Raw genomic sequence first — 15024 nt, forward strand, 5'->3', positions numbered from 1 at the left:
ATATTGCATGCATACAATTGGAAATGGTGTGGAGGTTGAATACATTAGAAATCAATTAACATGTTTGGACTTTAAATGCACTGCTGCTGTTGTTAGGATGTTTATTTTACAGCTGTGGAATAGATAACACATTTTTCAACCTCTTCAGCTCGAGTCTGTCTCATATATGCATATATGTACCAACCTGCCTATCATGCACAGAGAAACTGACAGCTGTCTGCTATCACCTGCTGGAGGCTCCCATGTCTCTACACAACAGGGGTACTACAGCTGCAAACTATTTCACATGTAGAAAAACGTTTTCTCCCAACCTGGCTGATGGTCTGTCACTAGGCAGCCAACCAGCAATCCACACCACTACCTTTTTTCTTTTTTGACAAGATTGCAAAAATCTAAACCGTGATTACTTTTTTTTTTGTTCTGTCTAACCTTCCCTGGTCAGAAAACAAACTGATTTCATGAAGCACTTGTACTTTACATTTGGCCTTGCTACATGCTTGTATTGTAGAAGCAACAGATTAAAAGTATCTTCAGCAAAAGACAGCCAGAATAGAATTTCATGCACAGCTAAGCAGGAAGAGCATGGTTATGTCTGAAAACCAACACATCAAGTAATAAATCTCAATTTTACTAGTTACAAAAAAAGCAAGTCGTCTTGCGCTTAAAAATCTAACAACAAAGCTGCCAGTTGTGCGAAATCTGGAATTTCCTGTGAAGTTTGTCACTTCATATTACGACTACGAAACTACTTTTTTGCCTAAAATAAAAGCCATTTTTACAGTAATTGTTTGACTTGTTTTTAACCTGAAGATATCAATTAAACATGTTCATTACTCAGCTGCAAGTATGTGTAAATCTGATGAATATGATCACAAAATTACATCACTCAGCCTTCTGCTTGTGTGTGCTGCAATTCAAACTCAGAAAATACTGCTTCTGTAGAGCAAGTTGTTAGATTTTTTTATTCGATGTTTGAATAATACTTTGCTTGTAGTATAACATTTTCAATTCCCATATTCCCTGTGCAGTCCTGTATAAAAATATTAGCCCCACATTGTACTGCTGATTATGTAGCATTTCTAAAGAGCATACAGAAGAGAAACATTGAGAAAGACTCTTGTCCCCTCTGCTGATGATATCTTCCAGTCCTCTCTGCCTTTTATGCTCTCTCTCTAACTCTCCCCGCCACTCTGCTTCCATGTATCACCTTCTCATGCGCCGTCACGGTTGCTGATCGGCATACGAACACATTTCTCCCGTCGCCCTCACCTCTCCTGATCACCCTTGCTCCCTTCCTTCGTCTCCTCTTTCCTCTTGCTGATGAGCATATGAGCACACATCTTTCTTCTGCGCCGGCTGCTGCCTCCCTCTCTCCCTGCTGTTTCAGCTCAGCCCACGGGCAATTTTCACATAAGGCTGATTGAATTCATTCCCTTTCCTCTTGCTTTTTCCCCCCTCCTCACTGTTCGCTGTTCTCTGTTCTCGCTAAGGGAAGGGTATGAGGCAACAGGGTCTCATCGCCACACGCATTTGCATGCACGCAAATGGACACTGACAAATCTGTGCACAGATGACTGCAGGTAGGGATGCAGTACACATGCGGACGGCACAGGAATTTAGGTCAGACTCGCATATAAAAACACATTTACATTGTGGTGCATCATATATGCACAATCACCTGAAAAAAACCATGCATGCTGATGAACATGTATGTAGAAGAGACAAACAGGGTCTACATGTTCCCATGAAAACCCACAGAGAAATGCACAGTGTAGCACTGTATTCCATAAAAACTGATAAAGGGCTGAAGCAGTTAGTCAATTAATCAATTAATGACACACGAGAAAACGAACTGACAACTATTTTGACACGCCATTAATCAGTTAAAGTCATTCGTGGATTAAAAATGAAAAATATGTGTTGTATTAATCCTCTCAGACGTGAGGATTTGGCTTTTTTTTGCTGTTTTATTTCACTGAGTGCTGTTATCAGATCAAACAAGCAATTTGAATCATTCTTTGGTTCTCAGTGCGTATGTAAATGAACCACAGTTCAGTGAGCTAAACACATTTCCAGTACCGGCTAAATCGTCTTTTAAGGTTTGTACTGGATTGGCATTAATTATAGTGCAAGCTGCTCCGTGTACATGAGTACAGTGTAGCTATATTTATCTCTATATATCTCTCTATATTATTTAGCACACTACATGGAAAGTCCACCATTGTATTTGAGTATTTGAATTCTGAAAGTGTACATTTATTCAGTATATAGTCAAATGAAAAATGCAGTATCCATAGCATACGCACGACTTTCTGCAAACGATCCTCTGATGTAATTAATTGGGTTATATAGATAGATTATAGAGAGAACATTAATGAGAAAATACGATGTTCAGAAAGTGACTGCAGATTTATTATTGTTATTAAAATGAGATTTTTTTAAAATTTTTTAGCCTTGATATATGGACACTTTAAATGCAGCTTTGGAGTTGCTAAAACCTGATGACGCTGCCATTGAAAAGTCACCATTTTCTCATGTCCAAGCTTTTAATTTGATAACTCGCGTGTATTATGTTGCTCCACCAGAAGGCATTTTATCGTGTCTCCATTATATCTGCCATTCTTGTGCTTTAGAAATATGTATTTGACAATATTTGTGAGCTTAAGGCATGAGCATGACGTCAACCAAACGGCCACGTTGGCGGTTTTGATTTTACCTCGTAACTCCATAAGGATGCTGCTGTCTAAACTACCCGTTTTTAGATTTCTCCTGAGTGAACACACTGTTGCTTCTACAAGATGAATTATATGGTTATTTGTTTAGATTTGCCTGAATGTGTGAGCTGCGTGGAAGTGCAGCTCACAATTTTCTACTTTTTCTAGACTAAACAAACAGTCCAAAGAGAAATCAGTAATAACCATTCCTGACTTGTAGACACATGGACATACAAGTAGACACAATGCAGCAGGACAAACATGCATCCAACACCTGCAGTAGCGGCCACTTCTGTCAGAGCCAGTTGACTTGGCCAGGGGTTTGTGATGGTGAATGATGGAAGAGCGGTGCGGCAGCGGTCAGACCCGTCTGAACAAGACATTTAATGTAGGGACTGCTTCCATAAAGACTAACCACCGGCCTTCTGGGGCTCCAAGAAAACACACGTATAAACAATACATCCACTGTGGTCAAAACAACAGGAGGTTATTAATGGTAAGGTGTTGCTCCAGTTCAGCTCCAAGCACTTCTCCAGCAAACTGTATCCCGCAAGGAGCCATAACCATCGCCTGCTCACCGACAGTCATTTACAGCACCACCGGCTGCCCAATATCCTCTGGTCAAACTGGATCCAGAATCTCGTAATAGTCTCCCACACTGTATCTGCGCTGATTTAAGTCACTGCAGCGGTGACAGACCTTCAGTCTGTTGGGTTTATCATTCGAATAGAACAGCAGACCACGAGGAAAGTCCCTAATGGGGGAATTGAGGAGAGGAGGTGGGGGGATCAGGTGGCTATAAATCTCGCTCTGAGGGACCCTTCACAGAAAGCACACGAGCGAGCCATGTGATGGATATCTGTGCAGGGGTAAAGGGTATTGAAACGTCCGTCAGGAAACCGAGCCGGTGTGCTCCATCTCATGAGAAAGATGGTGTACTGTAAGTAGGAAAGTTCAAATTCAAGGAGAAGAATGTGGGGAAAGGACTGCAGTCGCTTCAACAAAACTTAGTGGGCAATAAAGATGGATCGCGACACTGATCACGTGGACTGAGGTTAAAAAGAGGAAGATTAAATGATGCAAAGGTAGCAGTAAGTTGTCTCTTTTACAGATTTTCTTCACCCAAACTACAGGTACTCATGTCCTGTGTGATAAAGGCAAAACCTGTGTCAAATATGCTCTGTTCTTTCTCTGCACACTTCCACACACTCATTTCATTTTGGAAAATATCGATGACACATATAGAAATTTCCATGGACCAGTGAATGAAGTAGAAGAATATTTTGTGCAAGGCATTAATAGCAAGCAAATGTGGAATAATGGATTTAACAATATATTCTGCCCCAGTAATGTATTCATATTTCACTCATTCAGTGGCGGTGGACAATTTTATGCTGCTCTCCCCTCAACTCGCTTGGCCTGCAAATCAATGTCCATTAAAGCGACCGAGTGTTCATATGTCATTGGATCCCATTTCTATTAATTCTGCGTCTGCGCATATTTCAACCTCTTCCACTGACCGTGGTCCAAAACAGTACAACTCCAGTGTTGTGTGTCCACTCCAGGAGGCTGCTACAGGCAGATGCTCATTATGGCGACACATTGACCTCCAGTGACTTCACAATATACCGACAATGAACTGCACCATTTGTGCTGTGTGGTTGTCACATGCAATTTTTAAGCATTTATTTATCCAGCCAAGGTCTTTTCTGGCAAGGCCAAGCTTCACACTCATAAAGTTTCACAGCTTCACACCTGGATGCTGTCCATTGTAGCCACGGGCCTTTACAAGGAGCTACGTGGAGCAGCTGCGGCTTCTTCAAGGACACAACTGTGGCATTTCTTCAGCGGAGGAAAAATAATTCATTCACTTTTCCTCCTACATTTAATCAAATTACTGAAGCTTGCTTCCTTTTCCTCTAAGCAACAACTTTACACTGCAGTGAAAATGCAATAAAAGCAACATTCACTGGCACTTGGGGCTGTTGTTTGTCCTTCAGATTTTCAGGTTTCAGTAAAGTTGTGCAGTCCATCTTATAATATCTTAAATTTACATATGCAGCATTGCACACAATTCTTATACAGATTATAGAACGGCAACAGTAATCAGTGATATTACTATCATTGCTGCACAGCTCCATCAAAATTGCTCATAAACAACTTCTTAGTTTCCACAGCCAAACATCTCTTCTTCTAAATGCAAAATATGTCGAAAAATACAAAACGAGACATCATAGTTTTTTGAAGAAGATAACAGACATTTTAGAAATTATAGAAAATCACCATCAACTCAGGTTAATTGGCTACTCTGAATTGCCCGTAGGTGTGAATGTGAGTGTGATTGTTTGTCTCTATATGTAGCCCTGCGACAGGCTGGCGATCTGTCCAGGGTGTCCCCTGCCTTCGCCTGAGTCAGCTGAGATAGACTCCAGCACCCCCCGTGACCCTAATGAGGATAAATCGGTGTATAGAGAATGGATGGATGGACGGACCATCAACCCTAATGCTAGCCTCAGTGACATTACAAAGTTCCTCTCTATAAAGAGCTGAACCAGGCACTGGAATATCAGTTCATACAGTGACTAAGCTCAGCCAGCCAGCTAAGAAAACGCACATGTCAATGAAACGCTACCAGGAGGTGCACTGACCCGACTCCCCACAGCTCCAACCTCTGTGACGCAACGATTTGCCAGAGCAGTCAGTCAAGTGAACACACACACACGCAAAACTGATATGAAGCTTTCTAACATCTGGCATTTTACCCCTTCATTAGTACAAACATGCATATGTAAATGTTTAATGAAAACATGCGATGGTTGAACTATCTAATGTATTTGGTTTCTTTGAATTTTTGGTGTATTTAAAGCTTGGAAATATCTAGAATCTGAGCAGCTAATAACAGAAAGTATAGTTCTTCTTTGCAGTGCAAACTGTACTTCAGTGATTTATCTTTTTACTATTTGTAGGACAGCTCATTCAGCTGGAACTATGAGGCACTGTTTATAGTAAAGCACGTTGAAAAGTACAACTTTTCTATATTTCCTGACATAAAATATAGAGGAATATGTTTAAACCAAACAGGTCCTTTAAAACACTGTTTAAATGTGGATATATACAGGGTGTCCATAAAATCTCTTTACAGTTTTAAGAATTTATTCTAAAGGCAGTTGATAACATATCTTTACCAGATTTGTTTTATTGTAATCAGTGTTTATTAAAGTTTGTAATCATATTGAAATTGTTTGTTTCAGGTATCCTGTTGGTGCAAGAGGTACTTTTAAATGAGACCCTAAAATTGGCTACTCCTCAAGAGAAGGGTCAACGTGTATCAGGGTTTATTGATAGCCTTGGACTTCTCTCTCTGGGGCTATGTTAAAGATATCATGTATCAAACAAAGATACGGGACATTACTGACTTGAAGCAAAATATTTCTGATGCCATTGCCACCACTGATGAGGCTATGCTACACCAAACATGACAAGAAACTGAGTACCGTCTTAATGTGCTTCGTGCAAATAATGGTGCCCATATAGAGGTGTATTAAATGAGGTAGAAAAAAACTTTGACAACCACTGATTACAATAAAACAAATCTGGTTAAGATATGTTATCAACTGCCTTTGGAATAAATTCTTAAAATTGTAAAGAGACTTTATGGACACCCCGTATATTTAAAATCCAAACAATGAGTCGTATGAATACTTTTTAAACAGACCATATTATTTAAAAACTTGGAACATGGCAATATTTAAATACTATGAGATAACTTTATGTGGGTAATGTGGTGACGCACGGATACACACAAACGCAATGCGCTGCGCAAACGCTGTCACACTCTCAGGCAGCCTGTTCATCATTCATACTGCGGGGCTGCTTGGAGATAAAGGAAGCAGCAGATCTCACTAGAGTAGAGGGATAACAGGCGTCTATTAATCTTACCTCCTCTCCTGTCAGGTAGTAAGCCGACAGCAACCCGCCGACGTAACGGATGTTCACCTCGAAGAGTGATGCCTCGCCGTTCTGTGGAACCAAGAGAGAGATCAAATTGTTAAATGTCATATTCAGCCATGGCCTCAGTCAGGGCTAAAGCAGCAGTATTTATGCAAAATATATATATATATATATATATATATATATATATACACACACACTGTAGACATAAATTATTTTCTTACTCGACTCATGGTTTTTTTTTATTGAATAACTGACTTATCTGGTGGATTAAGTGCCCTTGGAGATCTCTTGGGCTTACTGCAGTCCAGATGTGTACATAAATGTTTCACACAGTAAAGGTTCTGAGTTGCATGACTACTGTATGTGAGTAATATTCATCAGCTCCAGGTATGCTGATGTGCATTGCATGTTTGTTTAATAACGAATTCAACAGAAGTATCAGGTGGTGCAATATATGGAGATGCCTAGTGGACAACGCCTGACATTAATGAGCACATTCCATGATCTTTTTCTGTCAGCTGGTCAAATGAGGGTAGTTACATTTGGATCAAAATCAGACTTGTGTAGATGAACTGTTGGTTTGAAGATATAAATTAAATAGAGAAAACATGAATATTCACAAAAAACAAAGGTGCTGATGAGAAATTACACCTGTGATGACACCTGTGGGAAGATAAAACACATTCCTTTAAAGAAGTGCATCTGCATGGGGTTGTTCTGATTAAAGAGCTGCTACATTACAGTCAGTTCATTAATAAATGGTTAAAAAGCTCCGGCACCTGTGGTTGTGAATGTGGCTGTTGATTAGGAACTGATGAGCTTTAACATTTCAGTTACAGGAAAATCATCCAAAGACTCTTACCTACATCTTTAAAATGTATACTTTCACTTTTCAAACAGGCTAATCAATTCCCTAAAATTGCCGGACAATGAAGTTTAAAAAAAAATACAAAATGTGGTAAATTGTGTGTTTTTTTTTTTTTTCAGCTCAATAAACTGACATAAATGCTTGCTGCACACTATTATTTTCTAGGTGAAAATTATCAATAACTGCTAGTTAAACGGCTGAACATATCAATCTGCTTTTTCTTAGCCTTATTATGCTTTTATTTTGAAATCAATGACTGGAAGAAAGCAGAACCACAACATCATCTCCATCCTCCATCTCCCAGTCACTGCTGTGCCGACTCTGGCTGCAAATTATCAAAGCTCTGCAGACTTTTAATGGTGCAATTGCCATTGATAACTTTCAAAAGACATTATTGTCTTACTCTAAAATAGTGAGTGAATGGCTATACAGTGAATCCCCATGACAACAGCAATTGTGGTTGCAAGGATGATGTGACAGTTTTACAAAACCTCAGCCGACTGACTGATTAACTTTATTATCCCTCATTAGGCAATTGTGTTGTATTCATTAGTCTTGTCATTAGTCTGACAGTATATATACAAGGATGAGAAGAAGCAAATAAAGTCGCACGAGTTTGCCATCGGCAATGACTGTTGGCATCAAACTGGCACACTCTTATACCCTCATACTTCACTTAAATACCCAGTAAAATCCCCTCATAATTGTACAGTTTGTTTGTTTTTTGTGTGTTTGAGTGGTTAAAAAGAAGAGAAAAAAAAAAGAAGTCTGGTATCTTGCTCAATAGTTTTCAGGAATAGGCTGTCTGCTGTTTGATGGCCACATTAGTCACTGTGGGAAACGGGCCAGTGAACTTCTGCTTATGAGAAAGTCTCTCTAACCGCCAGGCTCCCAGGCTCCCTTTCCCCCCTTTCTAAGTAATGGAGATTCCCTTTCTGAAGAAATCAACGGCTAAGGCCAGGCCAGCCTCGACAAGTCAGGCAAGAAAGTGAAAGCCATGTAATCATGTTCCCCAGTGTTTTGTTTTCTCTTCTGTCTCAGAGTCTCTTACAACTCCAGGGCAGTATTGATTAAAGGAGGGCGAGTCTATTGGAGTGCAAGTTCACTGGTTGAACATGAATTTTATCCCCAATATTATTTTGAAATGCCATCTCTTGCTCATGTTATTATCATCATTTAGAGTTTTAAACTAGACTTTAAGCTAATTTAAACCATTGTGTAACAAACTTTTTTTGACTCATTAGACAGATAATTAACAATGTAAGCTCTCAGAGGTTTGTTTACCTCAACTACTGGGAGAAGTCGACAAGAAAGTGCTCAAATTTACTGAATAATTGCTAAACAGCAATCTTTAGAAGTGGCAACAGGAAATAATTGGTGAATAAAATGTTTTTCCTGCTAAAAAAAAAGATACCGTCTCAGAGCACCAGATTGGTGACTGTGACTTAAATGTGTTTTTGTCCAGCTGTAATTAGTGCTGTGGAAATAAAGTGTGCTGAATTTATGGTGTGGTAGAGTACATGTGACTTTTGCTCAGCCTTTGCAAGCAACAAGCCTTGAAGTTTTTGTGTTCGGCATAAAAGTAAAATCACAAAAAAAAAAAAAATATTCAACAGCTCTCACTTTTTTGCTACTGTGACTGTATATGATCACAGAGCAGGTTTTTGATAGAAATTCTCTCACTGTTTTTCCATTGGTGTCGCTACAAATAAGTATCTAGTTCTTTCTTGCGTTTTCCCAAGAGCCTTACAATCTAAAAACACATTTATTTGCTGAACAATCTGCAGAAAATCTATATTCTAATCCAGCAACTGCGAAACACTCAGATGAATTGTGCTACGGTGCCATTTCTACATGAAATATGTTTGGTCTATTCCCTTTTCTGAATGAAATATGAAATAAGAGGTAACACTGCATGTGTCTCAATATGTCACCATAATTATTGCCTCTCGTGCTAGCTGAAGGTTGAAGCAGAATGATACTCATTGACTTAGAGACCCATTGAGACGGAAATTGCTACCTCAAGAGTGGATTATAAGGAAACTGTAATTGGGTGCCAGAAAGGGCAATTTGCTCCACTTGGAGGAATACGATCGAGATGGGGAGTCACTGGCAACTGTTCAATGCTTTCATTTATCTCCATATATATCTTCTCTTAAAGCAACTTATACACTTAATCCCATTTTATATGATGATACTTAACATAAATCAATAATTGGAATCAATCATCATCAAATGTGTTTGTCTCTTAATCTACATATTTGATGCTGCCAACAGAGTATTACTACAAAGATTTCTTAACACCAACAACTTGGCAGAAAAATAGTTCTGTACTTTGGGGAATATATTTATTGGCTTATTGCTGGCAGTTGGAGAAGGTCAGTATCACATTTTTACAGTTAATACGAAGCTTTGCCATTGTTTTTACACTTTGATTTTTGTTTGGATTAAACCGACTTTACATGGCGAGGTATTGACAGAGCATTAGAAGTGCTTGTGGATTGTTTTTTCCACGTTTACATTGAACATAGCTGAACTGTATCGTGTTTTTATGACTGCAGGTTCACATTCATCTTACAGACGTGAACTCAGCATCGAGCGTCACATTTAACTCCTGACAACCAAGTGAAGGCGAAAATTCTACCACATGTTATCGTTTCATGTTATTCTTTGATTCTGGTCATAACAGCAGGGTCGTAGCATGACCAAGGTGCAGGCTTCGTCTGTACAGTCAGCACACCACTGACATTTTCTGAAACAAAGCACAGACGCCTCTGGCAGGGCAGTCGAGCTGAGCTGTCTTGCCAACCCTGAAATGAGTGGCCCATTCAGTAATGGCGCTACGATGGCGGTGATTAGGGATGGAGTGTCTATTCATCACCAGGGCTCGTGGCTCTCAGCGAGATAGGCAGAAGGTGCAGTTCAGGAGAACAAGTAACGCTGACAAAGGTTTTGCCAATCAGACTTTTACTTCCCAGTACAGGTTCAATAAATCACTCAGCAAGCTATGTGTTAAACGTCCATTCATACAGATTTGATCTAACAAAAGCCTCTAGGCACAATTTCGACTCAAACAGCTATTGTTATTTGCATCTGAATCTAATGGATTTCTTTTTTCAGAACCGTTTACATTTGTCTCTCCATTAAATCAAGTAAAAAAGTGAACCCTCAGGCTGCGAGAACGCACATTAAACAATAAAACTCACACAAACATAAACTGATCACCACATCATAAGCAAGATATCAAGAAGGAAGATTAAAAACACTGTAACAGCTCTCCGGAAGAATGTTTTCATATGATTAAACACAAACTGCATTTATTTTAACTATGCATAAGGAGAAGTTGAATAACTGTAGAGCAGACTGGGTTTGACTCAGACTGAGGCTCACTGTCAAACTGGTTAGAGCTCAAAAGAAAGAATTTTTGAAGTCTGTCTTTAAACTATAGTCAGAAAACAGATTTTTCTTGCTGTAGTCGTTTCTTCTTCATATTGGCCTCTGTGACATCCTTCTTCAAAGCGCCTTCCACATCAAACTCCCCTCTTTGTGTTCCACTGACAGTCTTTGTAAGAAAAGACTAAAACATTAGAAGATATCCACTTGATTTGTTTTTACCCACACTGTTGAAGCTTCACGTGAGGCTCAGATAAACTTTGGAATGTATAATGAACAAAGCTCTTAACAGCGAGAAATATCTGTATGTGTATCTGGGGACTGGAGAATTTGCGAACGTGTCTTTTAATGGTGTTTCCCAAGCTTACCGTTATGATTTATCCAAATTCAAAATAAGTTGATTTATTTTTTATTTCGGCCCTGAGCTTACTTTCCCATTAAAACCCAAAATAACTTTTCAAAGCTATTAAGACTTAGTGCTTGAGCTGTGAACTGGACAAACGAGACCAATTGATGTGGGAAAATGGAATATCATAATACCCCCTATTGTTTGCACAGTTCTAATAAAGTTCTGATCCAAAATGGAAAAAGAAATGATGAAAATGTGTTACTTAAAGCAGATATTTTCATCCGTCTGAAAAAGCAACAAGAAATTTTTTAGGGGGAAAAAAACAACACATATCAGATCAAACCCACTGATGGGAAATGTCAACATTAACTGTATTGTTTGCTTCCAAATTGCATCTTTTTAGACACTTGCCTGTGTCAAATCCAAATGTGACTGAGGTGTTTATTCTCTTTTTGATACACTGTGATACAGTTTTAGGCTTTTTAAAGAGGTTCATGTTTAGTTTAAATGATAGCTGAATCATAAGAAAATTCCAAAAGGAGCAATTTGCCACTAAAATACAAAAAGCTGCATCACTGAGTTCAATTTGACTGCTCTGCTGCTGCTCCTGGAGGCATGTTAACACATGGTGCGTGGAGCATAACCGCTCTCCTGCAAGCATGACAAAGAAATCTGGTAAAGTGAATAACACCTGTTTTTACTGTTTTTTTTTTTCCTTCTTGTCTCCGTTCACGGTGCTCAAGTTGAGGACCTAATTAGCAAACAACACAAGCCCGTCAGAGTTAGACGCAGCAGCACAGCTACCAAGATTAACCCTTCGGTTTCTGTCTTCTCTCAGTCTGCTGCAGTGGAAAGTGAAAGCAGAGCATTTTACAGGAGTGATTACTCAGCTATAAAAACAAACGTCTACTTCAGCCTTACAGTGCAAACTGCTGCACCTCTATTCTCTATATTAAAATCTACAGTAAATACTTTCCTGGGATTTGATTTTATGTGTACCTTGTTAACTTTTAGAAGAGGGCAAAGGATCACTTAAATAGTTTCAGTGCAGAGCAAACAGGCAACTGGATACTGCTTTTAACAATGGTTCAAGCATTTAAAATATGCACAAAACAGGAAGAAAATTAGCATTTTAGTTGTTCTACAAAATGTAATTGTTGTGCAGGAGGAGCCACAGCAGAGAGGAAAATTAATTAATGAGGGTAATGACTTATTGGGTACATTGCTGTCGAAACTTGTAGGTGTTCTGCTTCACTAGCGTCATGCAATGTTGCTGACAGCATTTGCTGCTGGTTTCTGCGTTGAGGAGTATTCCACGGTCGTGGCAAAGACTGTCGTCACACTCAGCCCAGATTTGCTTGGGACATGAGCCTGATTGGCATGGCCGCTGTGCTGCTGTGTGCCAAGGAGCTGACTCGACTGTTGCCCAGTGGTGTGTCCTGCTCAGACGCTAATGTAATGATTTACTGCTAATAAAGAGGCATCATTGTCACTGGCCGAGAAGACTCTCAGCCTCGCCGCTGTCCAGGTTTTCGACTGGTTCCCACATTTCAATCCCAAATTAGACGGATGTGACAGGAGGAAAGAAAATGTCGCGATAAGCCAAGGATAAAAATTAAGCAGATGATTGCTTCTCCTACTGGTGCTGGTGATTCACGCTCAGTGGCAATGATTTAACTTAACATTGCTAATTAACGTAGAAATCATGAAAGGGAACAATTTGATCCTGCTGCTGTAATCTCTGTAAATCGAGCACGCTGCACGCTCAAAGCTGCTGCCTCTGCTGAAGCTGGAGTTTCCCCAAGGCTGCTCCTCTCCACCCGGCTGTTTTCAGGACACAGAGTTGCCGCTGCTATTTCTTTTTTTCTTATTGTAGAGTAATTACGGTCTTGATCAGCGTCCAAGCTGTGAGAGCGGTCGACGACATTAGCGTTAATGACCACTAACCTCTGGAGCATGCTAAACAGCCTTCACTGATGGAAAGGAAGTTCTTAACTTCATGCCAATAAAAAAGTAAAGAAAAAGACCTCACAAATGATGAGCCCACACAGCTCAATATTTAGGTAGGTGATATCGACCTGACAGTAAAGAGTGATGGATAAGAAAAGTTTTTCTTTTCCCAGCATTTAAGTAGACTATAGTGTGCTGACACATACATATTCTTGTTTGTGGATATTTGAATTCTCAAGATGGCTTGAAGACTCGTTGAACTGCTGCTAAAAGAGGCTTATAGAATGAAGCTAATGAAGGTTTTTTGTTTCCAATAAACATCGATCATTAGACTATATTAGCATGTTCTATGAGACTGACATTCGCATTTCATTTAATTACGCAGTGCAGTGTTGTTCTTTGAACCCACCCAAATGACACATAAAATGAGTGATTAAACTAATCAAAAAGGGCTTATGTTGCCTTGAGTGAGATGCTCCTTTTAATTTTTCAGCAACAACCACAACATCAGGGAATTGTGTCTTTTTTTTTTACGAAGCCATTTCTTTAAACATGGTAATTTGATCTGAATAGTGTTTCTCATTTTTCAAATTGCATTTTAACTGGCAGACATTAGACGGTAATGGTTATCAGCTGCAGTTCATCAAGATTGTCTCTCTCTCTCTCTCTCTCTCTCTTTTCCATTTTTTACTTGACTGCTGAGCTGGTGTTGCATTCCCATGATGCATTTTTACAAACTTGAGGGTAGCCTCAGTGAATACCTAATCCCCTCAGACCAATAAACTGTGATTAAATGGTCCAAGCAGAGAAGCATTAATATAGACTATTGGCTAATAGGTTGAATCTCATCAGGTATGATTTGCATTTTACTTCTTTGATAACGCTCACCCTTTAAAACCCTGCAATTAATCTGCGTCTAACATCTCCTTTAATGTCATCGCACAGGCGTATAATCACAAAAAAGAAAATGTGCGTGTATCATAAACATCTCCACTGAATGCATTAACTTGTAAATTAACAGCCTGGTGAATAATTAATCAAACACTGCCAGAGTGATAAATTATAGCTGAATTACAACACAACCCATCACCCTTCCGTCTTTTCCACTCCCATCCTCTGCATCCCATCCTTTGAGGTACGACGGATTTGTCTCTCTGCATCTATTTTCACAGATCGTCTCCGTCTTTTAATGCTCTCTCTCACCCGTAGATACAAACGCACAGACATGCAGAATCATTATAAAGCAGCATTGTGTGTACAGGTCTCTGCTCTCTCCTGAGGGATGCAGAAGCTCCCCACCGAGTCTTCTATGATAATGCTCAGGTCTCATGGGACTTTGCTGCGCTCTCACTCTGCTGATATTATTCACCCCGCTGCAGTCCATCTTCCTTCTTCCTGACTCTGTGTGTAACTGTCTGCCTCTGTCTCTCATCATATACCTCCCACTGTATTTGGCCTTGCTGACTGAGCCACATCCGTCACTGTTTCTCAGCTCCCAAACTGCCGACAAGAAAAGAAAAAAAAAAGAGGCATTTGAGCCGCCTAATGCTCCACAGTACTCACACTGATGTATTAAACGTCCAGTTATGTATATGAGGTCATTAACTGAGCTAATTAATGCACAAACATTTCTTTCAATAGACTTTTCTTCACATTTCTTCAGCAGTATGAAATTAAAGCTAAAGCTTCATGACTTACAGTTGCTTTGTGGAGATCAGTTTTTTCCAAATTAACTTGCAGATTTTTTCTGGAAGATGTCCTTTAATTTTCACTCTCCTCTTGGCTTTACTAGGTCA

At 39.5% G+C, this 15024-nt stretch overlaps 1 protein-coding gene across 2 annotated transcripts in view; it reads right to left on the reverse strand.

The window, feature by feature from the left end:
* The window catches only part of LOC110954307 (mannosyl-oligosaccharide 1,2-alpha-mannosidase IA), a 210361-nt gene that overhangs the window by 60857 nt on the left and 134480 nt on the right, over positions 1-15024 (reverse strand). For both annotated transcript variants that reach the window (XM_022199167.2, XM_022199977.2), the window contains exon 4: positions 6654-6734. In XM_022199167.2, the coding sequence (XP_022054859.2) occupies positions 6654-6734 (81 nt within the window). The remainder of the gene's footprint in view (positions 1-6653; positions 6735-15024) is intronic.

Source organism: Acanthochromis polyacanthus, chromosome 12 (assembly GCF_021347895.1).
Source record: "Acanthochromis polyacanthus isolate Apoly-LR-REF ecotype Palm Island chromosome 12, KAUST_Apoly_ChrSc, whole genome shotgun sequence".
NCBI lineage: Eukaryota > Metazoa > Chordata > Actinopteri > Pomacentridae > Acanthochromis > Acanthochromis polyacanthus.